The sequence below is a fragment of the Triticum dicoccoides genome, chromosome 6B (assembly GCF_002162155.2).
Source record: "Triticum dicoccoides isolate Atlit2015 ecotype Zavitan chromosome 6B, WEW_v2.0, whole genome shotgun sequence".
Classification (NCBI taxonomy): domain Eukaryota; kingdom Viridiplantae; phylum Streptophyta; class Magnoliopsida; order Poales; family Poaceae; genus Triticum; species Triticum dicoccoides.
The window spans coordinates 487,851,721-487,871,304 of NC_041391.1; the positions used below are offsets into that span (position 1 = coordinate 487,851,721).

Sequence of the window (19,584 nt, forward strand, 5' to 3'; positions counted from 1 at the left end):
GTACTCAGTACGGTTAAAGACAAAACCACCTCAAATTATGTCCAAAACCTCTCTGGGAAATATTTATTCGGTTTTACATACCTGAGGGGGTTGAATAACCGGTTTTGGGAACATCCAAAGTGTAGGCAGGATTACAATCGGATGAAACCAAGTCAGATAGTAGTAGCCTATGGACAGCTCCAACATTTGATTTTGGACGCCGATATCCACCACACTTGTGGTATATTCGACATGCGCCCACATACCGTGTATGATGTGAGCAAGAGGCAGCCCACACGGACTGTGTGTGGACGGACATTAGAATTGCCCACATGTGTGGGCGCGGCTACTTCGTGCCACACGCCCAACAAGTACTAGTCATCTTCACCCTGCGCGTGTGGCACGAAGCAAAAATGCCTGCACGTCTTGGCGCAGCTACGTTAGGTACCCCGCGGGATGACGATTTAGTTGCCATCCTGATTGGCAGATGCAGTTATCCGGGATGACAAGTGTAGTTGTAAAGGCATAACAACTTTATTTGTTTTGGTTAACTATAGTTGCCATGTCTAATTTATGGTAGTTGTCACGTGTAATCAAACCGTAATTGCCGTGTGTGATTAACTACTTGCCATATATGGTCAAACAATAGTTGCCATGTGTGTTTACCTAGTTGCCACGTGTGGTCCAACCATAGCTGACATGTATTGTTAATCACAGTTGCCATGTGTGTTTATCTGGTTGCCACGTACGCGCAACTGCAGTTGCCGTCTAGCAAAGAATCACAGTTGCCATGTGTGTTTACCTAGTTGTCACGTTCGCGTAACTGCAGTTGCCATCCACAACATAGGAGTGTCGTGTTGGCGAAAAGCAGGTGGTGCCTGTGTGGGCAGAAACTAGTTCGCCCACACAGCGCAGCTGGCAAACAGTGTGGTGCGGGCGTGTGGGCAAACTCTCCAACGCCCACACACCAACCCCGTCCTACGTGGCACACCAAATCCATCTTTTCATATCAAGATTCATGCAAAAGACAGTGAACGACGATTCAGGAGTGTAGGCGAGTTGGGGAACGCCCATACGTGTCCGCGTTAGCGTTTCCGTTGATTTTTTTTTTGAGGGTCGTTTCCATTGATTTTGATCCGATTGGCCACATCTTGGGGAAAAACTATACTCTACTGTATATGGTACTGGGCCGAAAAGCCCAGGTGGATCCAAGCCCGGTTAGAGTCAGCCCAGTTCCCTAATATTATTGTTGTTAATATCGAAGATTGACTCGACAGAGAAATTACACACCGGAAGAGAGAAACCCAACGACGACGAGGGAGAGAAGGAAAGGATCTCGTGCAGCTCGGCCATGGCGAACCAGGGATCCAAGAAGATTGTGGAGAGGAACAGGAAGCGCATGGATCTCCTCTGGCGCATAATCCTCGTGTCCAACGTGAGCGGCCCCCTTCGATTCTCCCTTCCGCCCCCCTCAGATCCGTGAATTACTTGGGACTTTCGTAGATCGTTGCTGCTCGATACTTTGTATTTGACGGAGTTCGACTGATTTTGAGCTTGCCGTAGTGATTCCGGTGAAGCCTACTTAGGACCAGATTAGCTCATCTGGCCTGGAGCAATCGTCTGTACTCTGTAGTCTGCACACTGGAGTAGTAGTCCGTGTCCATTCCGTCTCTTTTTCGAAGGCGTAGAATTGAACCTTGCATGCCAGTATGTGGTGTTGGGAAGTAAAAATCCAGTAGGAGGGAGGAGCGCTCTGCTGAGAGATGGCTTAATTTTATTCAAGGAATCTCCTGCGCTGCCTTGTTTAGTTTTGTTTAATGGCCTGCCGAGACTTTGTAGCGTCCTTCTGTGAATTACATTTGTTGAACCACATGTAAGAGCTACAAGGTGTATTTCTGGATGTATACCATCATCTAATCTAGTTATATAATTTTACTAACTATCTGACAGATTTAGCCATTTTGAGTTCGAGGACTAGTTCATCTGTTCATGTGTAACTTTTGCTTCTTTGCAGGTTATTTACATAGTAGTGAGGATGGCTGTAATGTACTCTTCTTTCACCTGGAAGCATTGGATTGGCCTCGTGGTGACATCTGCTGCATACTTTCTTTCATACAAGCAACTCTCTAGTATGACAAAGCCCGAATATTCTGACGCGGACAATCGTGAACTTCTGAGTTCGGGTTATGACTTGGCCACTGGTGGGCTTTCTGAGTAAGGAACTGCATGATGGTGTAATACTTAGCTTTTGATCATTGAACTTGATGACAAATCACTGATTAGAGGATTACATAGTCTATGGCTGTCTTTTTTTTTTGCGGGGATAGTCTATGGCTGTCAGCTTCCTTACAAATAATGTACAGTACCAACTTTAAATGTACATTGATAACTACTCCCTCCGTCCCACAATATAAGATCGTTTTTCAAGCTAACATAGTTGGAAAAAATGAGAAGTTGAGAAATTGCTATTTTTTCACTGGAGGATTATGTGAACTTGTATATGCGGTGCTTCTTTTATTTCCTATAACCCAGTTACAAACTGTTTTCTGTATCTTTTCCTGCAGATATATAGAGGATGTGATATACATCACAGCATTTGTGCAGCTTACGTCCATTATTTCTGGAAAATTTTGGTGGACATATCTGGTGGTAAGATATGCACGACCTGGGACTTCATACTGTATTCTTGTTTACCATAGCAATTCATTGCTGTCCTGCTAAAATCACCCTAAGGTTCCTTTTTCTTAATAAAGAGCATATTAAATATATGGTACAAAAGCCTGCTTATTGTGTAATCCCGACTCCAAAAATAAGGTGCACACGCTTTTCAAGATTCAAGTTTGGTGTGAATTTAACCAATAAAATGTGGGTTACATGTCATTATACCATTAAATTCGTATTTGAAAGAATTTTTCCAATGGCATAATTTTAAGTTACATGACTTGTATATTATTTGTCTAATTGATGGTCAAAGTTAAATCTCGAAAAGTATGCACACCCTCCTTTTGGAGTCGTAGGGAGCAGTATCTTACAAGATGGACCTTGGATGGAAATAATTTATCATTCTTGATCCTTTTCGTTAGACAGACGACAGCTATGTACTATTATTGTTGCGTATGACTTTAGCTTCCACTACTGGTTCATTCTTAGGATTGTTTTGTCAAGTTTGCAACTAGTGTTGCAATATATGGCAGCTGAACTGAAAGATTGTCACAACCCAGTCCAGTTAGAATTTGGTCCAACTGCAGCCCATTGTTGGCTGTATGCATGAGCACATATGCGATAATAGTCTCCATTGCTTAGTGAAGATAGAGCACCATCAATATATATTGCCAAGGGTTCCAAGGGAACTAACCATGTCGCATGATTTCTGAAAAATGCAAGTGGTTAGTTACGTAGTATGTGGCCGGCCCAAATAACGGGGCTGTCACAATGATCAATGTAAATTACCTTCACCTATCGGTACATGTTGCAAGTTTTGTTCTATATATATCTCGACACTTGCAGACAACTTACATCTCGGGGTAAAGCAGGCTTTAGTGTTTCTTCACTAAATAGACATCTGACTAGTTACTTCTATTATTTGTGCTTTCACGCAATTTTCCCAATCCACAACATTTCAATTTTTTAAAATCATGGGCACACTTCATGCTATAATTTATATATACTTGAATTGTTTTGTGCAAAAAATATGCATCCTGTATAAAGAAAACAGCAGTGCAGTTTGAATAGTCAATGCAGTAATGTGTTATCCAAATTTTACCACTCTGTTTTGAGTGGAATACATATGGGTCATATTTTTGCACCAAACTTGCAAGTGCTTTGTATAGCAACAGGGGAAAACTTTTTTGAGTGGAAAACCCATTTAGAATATAGTATCTACTCTGTTCTCAAGAGTTGTAGACACTACCAAGAGGGTTCCCCAATATTGTCAACTTCTGATTATATTGCTTATTATCTATACATTCCTATATGCAGATACCAGCTTTCGGTGGATACAAGATCTTTTTTCTGTTGAAAGGAACATTCTTCGGTGGTGGTTCAGAGGTAAAATAGACCACGTACCAATGTTAGCAATTGTTACCATTCAGGGTTATTGAAATGACACATAAGTATTGTACCTCCTGTTTTCAGGGTGAAGTCGAAGATGAGAAGTCTCGAAAGAAGAGGGAGAAAATGGAGAAAAAGGCATCTAGAGGGAAGATGGTGAAAACCAGGACCCGTTGATATGACACATACATACCCCATGCCTTGGAAGAGTAGGTTGGTTTTTCATATCATAGCTGTCCAACTAGAGTGCAAGCTGTTGGCGATTTTGCTAACATGAATGATATGATTCATGTATCATTTGATCCGACAGCTAGCACAAATGTCAACTAATCTTTAAGTTATGAATACCAGCATTGGTATTTGTATATTTTGTGACCCTTATGGTTATGTAAACCAACAATGAGGCATGGTAACCCAGACATCTTAGTGACACATTTGAGACTGATTTTCTTTTTCTTCTTCTTGGCTAGAGCATCTTGTCATTTCGCGGCTTCGAGCTTGTCTTTGTTACGAACTGCATATGTTGCCTTTGTGGTAGCTAGAAATTTCATTAGGAAGTGCTTCGCTTCCATTGCATACAAAGGAGTGGAAACACAACTTCTCTTGAACTAAATCGAGGCCTGATTCTCAGAGATACATTGCAGCACAGATAAGAATGATAATTCTGTTTTAAGTTTCTTATAATATACTACTCCCTCTGTTCACAAATATAGGATGTTTTGGATACTTCAATACGAACTACATACATCCGATTCGGAAAAAAGTTAGAACATCTTATATTTGTGAACGGAGGGAATACTTTGTAAGTTGCATGGGAGCTCTACTCGATTTCATTATGGGCAAGAACTGTAAATGTGTTATACACGCCTTCTTTTCTTCAGCGTGCCATTCAGAAACCCACTTTCAAAAGTATTTATTTCCAAATTCCAAAGGTTTTCTGCAAGCCCACTTCAGTATCAACTGCTTTGGTATTTCACTTCACCGCCTCTCCGGCGACAGAGCAGGCAGTAGACGGTGCCGGCGACGAAAAAGCTCACAAACCAGGCATTGTTATAGGCCGCGACGAGTGCACCGGAGACACTCGGCAGAACGCCAACCTTGTGAAGAAACCCCGGCACGATCGGCGCAACTCCGGCCGCCATCGCCACCATGGCGGCAACGTTGAAACCGCCCTGGAAATAGTAGGGGCTCTCCCTCTCCTCCGAGTAGAGCGCGTCGACGTCCAAGGCGGTGCGCCTCACAATGTAGTGGTCGGCGAGGATGACCCCTCCTATGGGTCCCATGAGCGCCGAGTAGCCGAGCAGCCAGGTGTAGACGAAGCTCTCGCTGGAGCTGAGCAGCCGCCATGGCTGGCAGGCGATGCCCAGCAACGCGGTGATGAGCGCCCCCTGCGAGAACGTGAACCTCCGTGGGCTCATACTGACGAACGCGTTCGCCGGCGCCACCACGTTGGCAGCGATGTTGGTCGTGATGGTCGCCAGGCTGATGCCGAAGATGGCGAGGACCGTCGTCGCCGGCCCGCCGATGCGCCCCAGGAGCTCGATTGGGTCGGAGATGATGTGGCCGAATATGGCCTCGGTGGAGGAGGTCACGGCGAGCCCCGCGAAGGTGAACATGCCCATGAACACCGGCAGCCCGGCCTGGCCGAGCACCTGGTCCGCTTGGCTGCGCGCGTACCGCGCGAAGTCCGGTATGTTGATGGCCACGGTCGCCCAGAAGCCAATGTTCGCCGTGAGCGCCGGGAAGAACACCTTCCAGAACTCGGCGCCCGTCAGCCGCGGCGGCAGCGAGAGGATGCGGCCGAAGCCGCCCGCGGACACGTATGCCCAGGTGAGCAGCGCGGAGGTGAGCACGATGAGCACCGGCGCCGAGTACCTCTCCAGCTTCCGGATGCCCTCCATGCCGTTCATGATGACGCCGAGCTGCGCGGCCCAGAAGGCCAGGAAGCACGCGAACTCGAGCGGCGCCGCGCCGAGGCCGGGCACCGGCGTGAGCAGCGGCTGGTACGTCTTGAGGGCTGACGGCAGGAGAAGGAACACGGCGCGTCCCCCGATCCAGGACTCGATGCCGAACCAGCCGCAGCCGACGAGGGCGCGGATGACTGCCGGTACGTGCGCCCCGCGGACGCCGAACGTGGCGCGCGCGAGCACCGGGAACGGCAGCCCGTGCGTGACCGCCGGCGCGGCCGTGAGCACGAGGCAGACGAGGACGACTAGGTTGGCGAAGGCGACCGTGGCGACGCCCTGGAGAGCGGACATGCCCAGGTCGACGAGGCTGCCGGCGAGGTAGTAGGACGGCACGCCGACCACGAGGCCGATCCAGAGGCTGGCCAGGTCCCAGGCCGTCATGGTGCGCTCCGAGAGCGGCGTCGGCGACAGGTCCGATTCGCTTCCCGAGAGCCTGGGTCTCGCCGGCAGCATCCGCGGGCGCGCGGCGAGCGTGAGGCTTGGTCCGCGAGGGGATAGAAGAGGCGGCCGCGGCGGTGACGCCTGCTGGGAGCTCGTCGACACGAGGCGGTGGCGAAAATGGTTGGGCTGGCGCACGGCGAGAGCTCTGGACATCGCCATGGACACGGCCATGGTCGTCGGAGGGGCAGGGGAAGGGGAAGGAGATGAGGGCAGAGAGAGCTCTTGACTTGTTGGAGCTTCGTTGGAGGCATGAAACGATAGGGGGGATCTTGTTGCTTGGCGGGTTGCACCACGGGTGACTGTGCAGCCGGGCCCGCAACCCTCGACAGCGAGATCAGATTCTGTTGGCGCTCGGCTGCCATGGTTCCTCGCAGTCCAAGAGTGAGCTGAACCGTCCGATGAGGAATGGACGGCAGTGGATTGATCAGGTGCACAATATTAAACACTTTTTAGATGCAGTGGAGGAAGTGATCGGGAAGGTGACGCCCGGGGATCTGGCGTGTTGGGAGATACAATTTGGTGTGATGGTGATTTGTTGGGTTGATGATGCTATAAGAAAGCCAGAACTCTGCAGTCCGTCATCTACAGCATGTTAGGGCCATGTGATGATAGGCCAGGCCAGTTTTAGTTTAGGAGCTGATCTCGTCCAAGCTGCCATCGACGCATAATTGGACGGAGCACTCAACTTGAGCATTGTTTATAGCGGAGGTAAAGTAGAGGTTATGACATGACCAACGACTATGAGTGTACCATATGAGTACGCAAGTCCATAACCAGTTAACCACGTTTCGTCGAAGTCGAATGATACAAACGAATGATTAGCTTTTCTTTGGGTAAAACTAAATAATTAACAGTGACCACTGATGGCCATTCAAGAAAAAAGGTGACCACTGATGCGGTGTGAGAGAGTTTTTTCGTAGGGGCAGTAAAAGCTTTTCCAACACGTAGGCTAATCAGTCAATCAGAAGTGATTGGTGTAAAAAATAAATCAACCAGAAGTGTTTTTTTTGGCATGGTAATACGTGTCTCATTCATATCATAAAGATCAAACTACAAGTCACGTTTGTTAGATCGGTGTTAGAGGTGTTCGGTGAAGCTTCGGGTTTAATGATCAATTACCAAAAGTCGATGGCTATCATGATCCATGGGGATAACAGCGACAGAGATCGGGTTGAGTCCCTTCTGCATTGCCAACTGGGCAACTTCCCGTGCAAATACCTCGGGCTTCAACTAGCCATTAGGCAGCTATCGAGGGCAGACTGACAGCCTATGATCGATCAATCTAAGAAATTCACCCTGGCTTGGCAAAGGGGGCTGTTGCATCGTCCAGGTCGTCTGGTGCTCGTTAATTACGTGATCGCGGCCAAACCTATTCACCATTTATGGTCAGGGAGGCTCCAGTTTGGGTGTTTGAAGAGACCGATCAATGGTTGCGCTCCTTCTTTTGGGCTGGCAAAGATAAAGTGAACGACGGTCAATGCCTTGTTGCTTGGAACTCAGTTTGCAAACCAACATGGCTAGGTGGTTTGGGTGTTCGCAATCTCTAGTTGCAAGGGTTGGCCCTGCGAGTTCGATGGGAGTGGCTAAGAAGGAAGGACCCTGATAGACTGTGGCAAGGTTTACCCATGGTTGTGGACAGAGAGGCTCGCGAGGTCTTTGACAGCATGGTGCATATCACGTTGGGGACGGGCAGCAAGGTCCTGTTTTGGAGAGATAGGTGGATTCATGGCTTTGCGGTTAAGGATATTGCGCCTTACATCCATGCTTTAGTGGACATGCGCACGATCGACCGCCGCACGGTCGAGGAAGGGTTAGTGGATGGGCGATGGTTGCTTGACATCAGCGGCGAGGTTAACTTTGGTGGCCACATGCAGCTTTTGCATCTCAACCTTGCGATCAGCACGATCGATCGTGACCCCACCAGAGATGATTCTTTCTCATGGTCGGCAGACCCGTCCGGTTCTTATACTGCCAAGTCCACCTATTTTCGGCTCTGCCAAGGTGCCGAGAAGTTGGGCTCTTTTGAAGTATAAAATCTTCGTGTGGTTGGCAGTGCAACACCGGATTTGGACGTCTGATAGAAGAGCAAGGCATGGCCTTCAGGATGCTCCGTCCTCTTGTTTCACGTGCCTTCAAGATGAGGACAATGCGGAACACATTCTCACACAGTGCGTATATGCCAGAGAAGTATGGTACTATATTTTCGAGCCGTTGAGCTTGCGGGGCAATATTCCTAGACCGGAGGAAACCTTACTAGATTGGTGGTTGACCACGAGGACTAACTTCAAGAAAGGTTTCAAGCGCGACCTCGACACAGTGATCATTGCGACCACCTAGGCTCTTTGGAAGCAACGCAACGCCAAAGTTTGTCACCGGATCAATCAGCAAAAGACTGCGTCAGACCTGGCCCTCGCCATCATTGCGGAGCTTAAAGAATGGAGATTCGCGGGATTGGATGGAGGAGGTTATGGCACGTTTTGTGAGAGTGTAGGCATAGGCTAGCTAGTGGGTGTGCGTTTCTCTTTGGAAGTTAACTTCCACCCTTGTACTTCTTGTAAATGATGCATGGTCTCTCCTTCAATAAAATTAAGGTACGCCTTTGGCGTACTCTCAAAAGAAAAACAAGTCATGTAAGGACCGACATGACAAAACTGAAAAGATAGCAGAACATCTCCAACCTTGACACCAACGCCCGTCACCTGCCTCCGGCACCACCATAGCATCCACCAAAGAAAAGAATGACAGATCACCTCCTCGCCCGAGCTCGACGCAGCTCTATCACTGATATGCAGCTTTGCGTACCTCTAAGGTGGCTCACCAAAAATGAATCCCTTGTCGTTGAACGAATCGGATCGGGGCAACATCCCGACACGCCATCGAACAACAGATCTGGCATCCCACCACGGCTAAGACGGCGAAGGAGGAAACCATACCTGCCATCCACAAACCACGAACCCAGCACACGTTCCGTCTTCCAGATGTCGTCGATGCAGACCACAATCTGCATCTGCTCCTTGACTACCTCCCAAGCTCCACGCCGACACTGGAGCGAACGTCGGCGCAACGACGGAGCCGGGGACACAGGTCCACCACGAGGATGTCACCGCCGCCACGTCATCCTTGCTTGAACAGACTGGTTTCCAAATCCATCCCCAACCATAGGACCGATGGCCTTGTCACGGAAGGATCCGAAGAATCTTTATTAAACACTGTCATTGTCGTCGTCGAAGCCAAGATGATGAACGACCTAAAAACCTAGACTATAAGAGAGTAAAAATGATCCACACGCGTGGATCTGGCAACCCCCCTCACCACCGACGATCGAGGTCGCCGGCGGAGGGGAGTCTGAAAGGAACGAGAAAAGGGGTGATTAGACCCTCAACAAGTAAAAGTGGCAATTTTATTGAAGTTCTTCAAGTTGAGATGGAGTTTTAGCACAAGTTTAAGCATTCACAATACTTTTCAAGCAAGCATGGCAAGAGTATGAGCAGCGGAGAGAGTAAAGCATGCAAATTTGCAAGAAAGTAAGGGATGGGATTGGAGTGTGCAAACGCAATTGAAGATACAGAGATTTTGGCGTGGTTCTGATAGGTGGTGCTATCGTATATCCACGTTGATGGAGACTTCAATCCACGAAGGGTAACGGTTGCACGAGTCCACGGAGGGCTCCACCCATGAAGGGTCCACGAAGAAGAAACCTTGTCTATCCCACCATGGCCATCGCCCAAGAAGGACTTGCCTCACTCGGGTAGATCTTCAGGAAGTAAGTGATCTCCTTGCCCTTACAAACTTCTTGGTTCAACTCCACAATCTCGTCGGAGGCTCCCAGGCGACACCTAACCAATCTAGGAGGCACCACTCTCCAAAAGGTAATAGATGGTGTGTTGATGATAAAGTCCTTGCTCTTGTGCTTAAAATGATAGTCTCCCCAACACTAAACTCTCTCTCACTGATTTGGATGTGGTGGAAAGAAGATTTGAGTGGAAAGCAACTTGGGGAAGGCTAGAAATCAAGATTCTTGTGGTTGGATTGAAATGTCTTGATCTCGACACATGAGTATGTGGTTCTCTCTTAGAAAATGAGTAGTGGAAGTGTAAGCACGTTCTGATGGCTCTCTCACAAATGGAGAAGGGGGTGGAGGGGTATATATAGCCTCCACACAAAATCCAACCGTTACTCACATTTGACCCAACTCGGTCAGACCGAATAGAAGAACTCGGTGAGACCGATTCAGTTCAAAATGTGAATGTTAGGATCTCTGTGAGACTGACTCAAACAACTCGGTGGGACATATGTGCTAGGGCTGGGGCAACACCTCATCTCAGTGAAGCCGATTGCGTTAACTCAGTGAGACTGATTTCAGCAAAGTGCAAACGGAGAGTTGGTCAAGCAAACTCGGCGGGACCGATTCCTCATTCGGTGAGACCAAAATTTTACAAAGGGAATCATAGGGTTTGGAGGGCCATCTCGGTGAGACATAGATCCATATCGGTGTGACCGAGGTGTTACGGTTTCTAGAAATGGCTATGTCAAATGAACTCGGTGGCGCCAGATAGAATATTTTGGTGCGGCCGAGTTTGACTTTGAGTTTTGGACATTTTTGGAAATTAGAAAGTGGTTGAGGGCTTTGGAGCAATATCACTAAGCACTTTGAGCAAGTAGACCATTAAGCAACACCTCATCCCCTTTTAATAGTATTGGCTTTCCTATGGACTCAATGTGATCTTGGATCACTAAAATAGAAATGAAGAATCTTGAGCTTCTGCCAATATGTGCCCTTAGCATTTTGAAGGGGTTCCACATCCTCTTGTCCTTGCCATGCCATTGTTGAACTTGTCTGAAATACACTAGGTAGAAGTATTAGTCCAACAAGAGATATGTTGACATTAATTACAAAAATCACCCACAGAGCACTTGTGCTTTCAATTTCCCCTTTTTGGTAATTGATGACAACATATGTCAAAGCTTTAGATTAAATATATACATGGTAACAAGTAAAGCTTTGGGAAAACATGTAACATGCATAGGCTCCCCCTACATGTATGCAATCATGTGAAGTTGGAATGTGAGAACATGTGAATGCATAAGCATGATAGAGCAAACAATGAGTTACATGCATCTTGGCTATATGCATTAGAGAAAATGATGTGGATAAGAAGTGCACCTCCATGTTCATGAATCCTTATTGCAAACAATATGTACATCAGCAAGAGATCATCATGCACGTGAGTGTGATGCATATACTTACCTTGTGGTCTTGAGCTGGCTTTGGAAGGAGTAGACTTGAGAAAACAGGGTTAGATAACACAAGAACACTCTAGGTAAAGCAATTTTAGGAAACCACAAGAGTACCAAGACTGGGATGACATATAATGGGTGAGTACTAAGTACTCCATTTAGATACTGACATGTCCCCAAAGATTTAAAGACATGCAATGAATTCCAAAGATTTTTCTCCCCTAGATATGGACTCTTTCTCCCCCTGAATCTGATATTGGATAATGGGAGAAGGTAGGGTGAGAGAAAATCAGAGCAAGAAAAAAGAACAAGAAATTGTACGGTCAACCAAAATTTAGAGCAACAAGAATATCAGGCAATAAGATCAAACATGTTGACATGTCTTTCCCCTCTTAAAAACATGTGACTTCTCTTCTCTTTTGTCAACAACATCTGTAGAAGAGCTTAGATGATAAGCTTTGATGGTCTCTCTCTCTCCCTTTGACATCAATTTCCAAGAAGGGCACTTCTGAAGCATGAGTCAAATAGTTGTGGTCCTTGAGAGTCACTATAAAGTAGTAGGTAGCCTGAGATGCTGATAGAGGATAAAATCATTGAGTGGAGCTGAAGAGAATAGGCAATAAAAAAATTGCAAAATATTTTCTCATAGTTGAAATCGGTGACGTCGATTTTTGTCCTTCGGTGACGCCAAAATGAAAGAGTCAGAGAAAGTCCAGATCGGTGAGACCGAATCAGTCCATGTCGGTTGAACCGATGAACTATTCACAAGGAGTCCTTATGTTTCGGTTGAGCTGATGGGTTTGGATCGGAGGGACCGAGTTCAACTTGGAGTAAAGATTTTGTCAATCTCAGCTCACTTGGCAAATTAAATCTCACAAAGATTTGCAAGGAATTAACAGAAAGATTTGTAATGAATTAAACACTGAAATTACGGAAATGAAAAAGAAACCTGGATGAAGTTTTTTTATAAAGGGAAACAAAATAGCAAGAACACAAAGTAAATGAGCAAATAAATACTAGAGAGTCACCTATGTTAGAGTATATTGACTGAGGAGTCAAGTGATAAGACTTGATCATAGGTCATACTCATCGTTTAAGCTCAAAATGGGAATACATTTTTCATTTAAGCATTTTGATGTATTCACGTCTCGGTGAGTTGCTTTGACTCATGACTTGGAGTAAAGCTTCTCTAAGATGGAATATCATACCTTGGGTTGTGGTGTTGATGTTGATCATGTAGTTGAACTTGTGTTGGATTCTCAAGGTTGATGTAGTCCATCAAGGGTTGGGAGCACCACTTGAAGTTGAAGTTCATCTTCCTACATGGGTTAGTCTTGCAAGGAAGAGCACTTGTGTATCCAAAATGACAATCATTAAACTTGATACCAAATGAAATTTGATATATTGAAATTGTCAAAGGATATGTTGAGTGAGTTCATGCTTCCTTGTATTCAACAACCATGTAGTAGGAACTTGGTGATGTAGAGATAGCTCAAAATGTGAGTGACTTGCAATCTCATGGATTTTGGGCTCATCCAAGTACCTACAAGGATTAGATAACATGTAAGGGTACAAGTATAGATCCAAGACATATGATTATCATCATAAGAGAAATATCAAGGATTAGTCATAAAAAGCTCATGCCTTGCATGTATCCAAATGGAGTTTCTACTCCAAGTTTGAGGCATCAATGATGTTCATTTCACCTCTCAAATGGCAAAATACTTTCTCATCATGCGGTTTGGTGAATATATCCGTCAATTGCTTATCAGTATGAACATGCTTAAGATTGATGTCTTCTTTAGCAACATGATCTCGTATGAAATGACGACGAACTTCAATATGCTTAGTTCAAGAATGTTGCACAGGAATGTGAGCAATCGTAATAGCACTTTCATTGTCACAAAGCAATGGAACATGTTTCACATGTATCCCATAATACTTAAGGATTTGGGTCTTCCAAAGTAATTGAGCACAACATGATCCGGCGGCAATGTATTCCGCTTCAGCGGCGGATAAAGATACCCAGTTTGTTTCTTGGAGGACCAAGACACAAGGGATCTACCAAGAAATTGACACGTACCAGAAGTGGACTTTCTATCAACCTTGTCACCGGCATAGTCCGAATCAGAGTAGCCAACATCAAAAGAGGACCTCTTAGGATACCAAATGCCAAATTTTGGTGTATGAATTAAGTATCACACTATCCTTTTCACAGCCTTAAGATGACACTCTTTGGGCCGCTTGATATCGTGCACACATGCACACACTTAGCATAATAACGGGACGGGAGGCACAAAGATATAACAATGAACCAATCGTAGAGTGGTAAAACTTTTGGTCAACCGGTTCGCCATCCTTAGTCAAGTCAAGATGTCCACTAGTACGCATAGGTGTTTTCATACCTTTGCTTTCTTGCATGTTGAACTTTTTGAAAATGTCGTTGGTATATTTTGTTTGAGAAACAAAGGTACCTTCCTTCGTTTGCTTGATTTACAAACCAAGGAAAAATTTGAGTTCACTCATCATAGACATCTCAAACTTCTCTGACATTAGCCTTCCAAACTTTTCACTAAAATGGGGGGGGGGGGTAGTAGAACCAAATATGATATCATCCACATAAATTTGGCACACAAAAATTCACCATTAACCCTTTTAGTAAAAAGTGTAGAATCAATCTTCCCAATTTCAAAGCCTTTTTCAATAAGGAACTTGGTCAATCATTTATACCATGCTCTAGGAGCTTGTTTAAGACCATAAAGAGCTTTGTGAAGTTTGTAAACATGATCGGGTTTATTAGGATTGACAAAGGCGGGAGGTTGCTTGACATAGACTTCCTCCTCAATTTCACCATTTAGAAAAGCACTTTTAATGTCCATTTGGTATAAAGTGATATCATGGTGATTGGCATAAGCAAGAAAGATGCGTATGGACTCAAGTCTAGTAACGGGGGCGTATGTCTCACCATAGTCCATACCTTCAACTTGAGTGTAGCCTTGGGTGACGAGACGGGCCTTGTTGCGTACAACTTGTCCATATTCATCTTGCTTATTCCAAAACACCGATTTGGTTCCAAAGACATTGTTCTTGTCGTTGGGCTTTTCTAGCAATGTCCATACTTGACTCCTCTCGAAATTGTGTAGCCCTTCAAGCATAGCATTCATCCAATCCGGATCCTCAAGAGCTTCTTCTACCTTCATAGGTTCAACACTAGAAATGAATGAGTAATGTTCACAAAACTTATCCAAATGAGTTTTAGAGCGAGTGATGTCGGTGTTCCAGGAACGAGGGTCCCCAGACTTGCCTGCCTGCGGCCTGCGGCGTGGCTTGAGTGGTGGCCCAGTACGACCCATCTTCATCAGCGCAAGACTCAAGACCCTCGCGAGGGGCCAAGCCTCGCGGGGCAGAAGACACGAGGCTTCCTCAGGAGCGGCCTCGCCAGGCAGGCTCGCGAGGAGGCGGAGAGATCAAGGCAGGGGTACCTCGCGAGGTGCTCATGACGCAAGCCGTGACGATCGAGACCAGGCGGGCGCCAGGCGGGCGCCGGCCCGTGCAGTGTCCTTGTTTCCTTTTTGGTGCAAAGGGGGCAAGAACAGGCGTGGAGTACCGGGGCATCAGGCAAAGGTTACCATCTCAGTGCAACGAGACCAAGACCAGCAAAGCGGCAGGGTGGAGGTCACCGTGGAGCCCAAGACGGCGTCATCACCAGTGCCTTTGGTAGCCAAAGACCAACTTTAGTTACGATAACTTGTATTAGATGTTCCCCTTCAAAATGGCCGTTGTTGGCGCCCTTCCCGCTCAGTATTTGGGAAGAGGACCAGGGCCTCTATAAATAGGGATAGACACCACAGTAGGAGGGGATCAGATCCTTCAACAAGTAGTTCTTCGCACCAGCTCAAGAACACCTCTCGTGAGGCAGTTCTTCCCTGTACTATTCATCATCAGCCCCTGAGGCAATCCACCACACCACACACTGGAGTAGGGTATTACACCACAACGGTGGCCTGAACCAGTATAAATCTTGTGTCCCTCGTGTTGTTCATCGTTTAGCTTAGATTCTCGCGAGGCGATCGGACGTGGAGTGGTAGGGGGGAGATCTTCGCGCGCACCCCAGAGTTTGAACCTTAAGGGTCTGCCGGAACCCAACATCCAACATTTGGCGTGCCAGGTAGGGGTGCGCCGAAATCTTCCTTCTTCCGTCCTGCATTCCGCCGCTTCACCGCCTCCATGTCCGGCGACCCGACGGCCAACTCTGACCGCTGGGCAGCATGGCCTGCCCATGCCGTGCTGCCTGCCCAAGGTGACCTCAACCCCGCACCTCAGGCAGCCCGCGCCCCACAGAGCGCTGCGGGGCGCGGGCGACGCGGTTAGGCATTGCCTGCCCTCACTTCGCGGCAGGTATGATCGGCAGCGAGGGCCTCAAGCCATGCTGTGGTCACGACACCGCACACCCGACGGGAGCAGGCGAACATGAAGGCCGCGCTCACAGTGGCGCGAGAGCTGCTGCGGTGCAGACTGCAGGAAAGTGGCCATGATGTGCTGCTGGAGCGCGTCGCCGAGCTCCTGGATGCCGCTGCTTCAGGGGCACCCCCGTTCTGCGTCCAGCTTCCACCCCAGGCCCCGGGCGGATCACGCCGCGGGCCAATCCGTGCCCACGCGTCCCCGAGCGCGCCTCAAGGCTTCATCAACACCAGCCTGGCCATCAGCGCCGGGCGGCAAGCTGCGCCGGCATCATCCCTGGTAAGCGAGGGCATGCGCATCACCGCCTACGGCCCTAGCAGGCCGCTGCCCTACCGCCCCCAAGATGGAGCTTCAAGTCGAACTGCATGGCGCACGGAGCACTACGGCGAGGCCTTTGGGTGGTGACCCCGGAGGCCTATGTGCCCTACATGGTGGATCGAGAGTACGCACTGGATGAAGACCACGGCTCGTTCCTCGGGCCAAGCTGGGAGGAAGAGGCGCCAGAAGCCGGGCTCTTTCAGGAGCCTCACAGAAGCCTTGACAACCGTGCCGGCGGCAGCAACTATCGGGTACAGCTAATTCCTCAGGAGCAAGCTTATGCTAACCATGGGTCGCAGGAGGTTTAGGTCATTGCAGCGGATGGTTGCCCCAGTGCAGCAGCCTCCCTCCCCTCAGGAGGAGGGCACTGGGGGCAGCAGGAGAGGGGCCGGGAGCCAGGCTCCTCCCCATAGCATGCGGAGCAAGGCGTTCTTCGGAGGTAGGCCCTCTGCCGGGGAGGTGCCCCAGGGCCTGCCCCCGGCAGAGGACCCGTGGTCATCGGGGGAACCGCTGGCGTCCCCTTTTCCCCATTGGCATCGTCCTGGTTTCCGGTCGCCGTCGATGGTGGTCAAGGGTGGCGCAAGGCGGGGCCCTCATCTGGCGATATGAAGCAAGGCCGGTACCTATGAAGAAGGCCATGTGCCTATGAAGCTCGCCGCCTGTGACACTCTCACGTAATAATGAGTTGGGGTTGTACACGCCCCGGAGTCTCCGGAGAGCCGCCCTCGGGCCTTGGGGGCTCCCTCCCATGCCCAGTGGAAGCACTTAGCTCCGCGCTGGTGAGAAGACGTAGAAGACTAGACTAGGTGCCGGACGCGGCCTTTTGCTTTTTGCTTCCTTTCATGCGAACAAGCTTTCTCGTTTCGGATCTAAGTTGAAGTTGAATTTGTGTTTGCGTATGCGGGGAGGGGTGTCATGTCTTATTCGTGTGCTTTCTCGTGCTTCGATTTCTGTTCGAATTGGAATTCACACTAGCTGCCTCCCTCTCACGAGCCCCTCGTGAGTAGGGCAGGGCCCAGCATGTGCGCCCGTCGTCCCGCGGCCGGCATTCGCTCTCGCCAGGCTCTCGCCGCATGGCCAAGCGGGACCCACATGAGGCCCTCGGATGGATGCCGCGAGCTTACTCGCGACCCGCCAAGATAAAGGTAAAACCACGACAACCTACTCATCACGAAAATCACGACATCATGCAGGCGCCCATCCGGCGCCGATCTCGACAACACATAGGCAATAATCTTTTTACATGAGGGGCTTCCCCTTCCAAAATGCTCTCACAACCTTTAGGGCCACGCCCGAGTCTCTTCCTGCGCAGGACAAACAGCAGGGGGAAGCATGGGATCAGTCGGACATGTCGCTCACTACATCCCCCAGGGCGTCCCCAGAGGCGTCGCTGGCACCGCTGTCGTTGCCGCTGGCCTCCCCATCATCGTTGTTGGCACTATCTTCACCATCATTCACCACATCGGCTTCATCAGCAGCAACGATCACCCCGTCGTCATCAAAAGTGAAGGCCCGGATGAGTGCATCTACATTGTCCTCCACCCACCGCGCTAGGTCGCCTCGGACGGCCTCAGGCACCGGGGTGATGGCGGCGTCGAAGTCGAAGAGGGGGTCGATGTTCTGGAGATAGCTGAAGACACGGGAGAATGCCCGCGCGAGCAGGCCACGGCTCCGTTCCTCCACCAGCTGGCGAGACCTCTCAGAACGGCTCTCCAGATGCGTCACCACGTCAGTGAAGAACTGGAGATTGCCGGCGTAGTTGGTCACATGCGGCTCCTCAGCGGCTGCCTCACAGATATTGCCCAAGGCCGTGTTGGCCTTTTACCTGAGTGTCCGGAGCATGGGGCCATGCATGTGTTCCAGCGTCTGCCGCTGGTGGATCTCGTCCGCATTCCGCTGCGCAACGGCCTCAGCATCATCAACCCACCATTGAAGAAGAAGCAGTTCGGCGCGGGAGGAGGCCAGCTCAGCCTGCGCCGTGCCTAGTGCGGCAACAGTGGCCTTAGCTCGCTGCATGGCTTCGGTCAGCCTGGTCCTGAGAGCAGCAGTCCTGCCCGCGGCTTCAGCCTTGATCAGCTCCAGCCGCTCTTCATACTCGCGCTCAAGACCGGCGCGGGCTTCTGCCACGCGACGGTCGATCTCTTCCTAGATAAGAGCCTCTCGTGCACCGACGTCGTCCTCCACCTGGATGACCTGGCGCTCCCTCGTCTCCAACCGATCAAGATCGAGGTTGCGCTCGGCAGCCTCCAATGTCAGCGCTTCCTCGCGCCTCTGGAGCTCCTCCTCTTCAGCGGGTGCCCCTTTCAGCGAAGCAAGGGCGGCTCGGCGCAACTCCACCTGCTGCTCCAAGGAGTTGCACTAGTCTTGGAGCTCCCACGCGCGCTCCTCCGCAGCTTCGCGTTGCCTATCTGCCTCCCGAGCCTCCTCGATGGCCTGGGAGAAGGCCTCCCGAGAGGCCGCCAGAGATGCCTCGGCCTTGGCATTATCGAGATCACGCTGATGGCGCGCGAGACCAATAGCCGCCTTCAGCTTGCGCCGCTCCTCGATCAGCCGCAGGCCTTTAGCTTCAAGACGCCCATCCTCGATCGCAACCTCTGCACCAAGCTGGCGCACTGCGTCTGTCGCCTTCTGGAGGAACTCCCGTTGGACAGTGCTGCGCTCCCGCGCACGCTTGAGCACGTCGTCAATGTCATCCTCCGCCATCGGCGCTGGTGGAGGACCCTGGAGTAGCTCGCCCCCTCTCGGCAGGGGGCTGGGGGCTGGCGCCCCCACGATCACCGGACGGGCCCTGCAAGGGACCCAGCCAGGCGTCGATCCACCTCCTGGTAAAGAACTGAAGGTCGACTTCAACCACTCGCCTCCTATGATCAGCGGAGGAGCCCGGGGCAAGCTGGTTGTGCCCAAGGAGAGCTTGTGGAGGAGGAGCGGCACGCCCACAGGTTCAAGGCACACCGCAGGCCAGCCTACCTCTCCAGCCGAGCTCGCGCCGAGGGTGGCACACAGACTTGGGGCGATCAAGGTCGATGGTGGAGGAGAAGCCTGAGGAAGCGGCTCCTCGGCTGGCTCCGCGGGCTCGACAGGGGGGATCCTGAAAGGTCACGATCAGCAAAGGGAACGGCAAACAAGGAAC

At 49.6% G+C, this 19,584-nt stretch overlaps 2 protein-coding genes across 2 annotated transcripts; one reads left to right on the forward strand and one right to left on the reverse strand.

The window, feature by feature from the left end:
- The first annotated feature begins 1,252 nt into the window (after positions 1-1,252).
- LOC119323093 (transmembrane protein 208-like) lies at positions 1,253-4,520 on the forward strand. Its single transcript, XM_037596668.1, has 5 exons — positions 1,253-1,414; positions 1,994-2,193; positions 2,544-2,628; positions 3,958-4,026; positions 4,114-4,520. The coding sequence occupies exons 1-5, from the start codon at positions 1,331-1,333 to the stop codon at positions 4,204-4,206; spliced, it is 531 nt and encodes a 176-aa protein (XP_037452565.1). The 5' UTR covers positions 1,253-1,330; the 3' UTR covers positions 4,207-4,520.
- Positions 4,521-4,667: 147 nt separating this feature from the next.
- LOC119323091 (purine-uracil permease NCS1-like) lies at positions 4,668-6,666 on the reverse strand. The gene has a single exon (XM_037596667.1). The coding sequence runs from the start codon at positions 6,606-6,608 to the stop codon at positions 4,986-4,988; it is 1,623 nt and encodes a 540-aa protein (XP_037452564.1). The 5' UTR covers positions 6,609-6,666; the 3' UTR covers positions 4,668-4,985.
- Between the last annotated feature and the right edge of the window lie 12,918 nt (positions 6,667-19,584).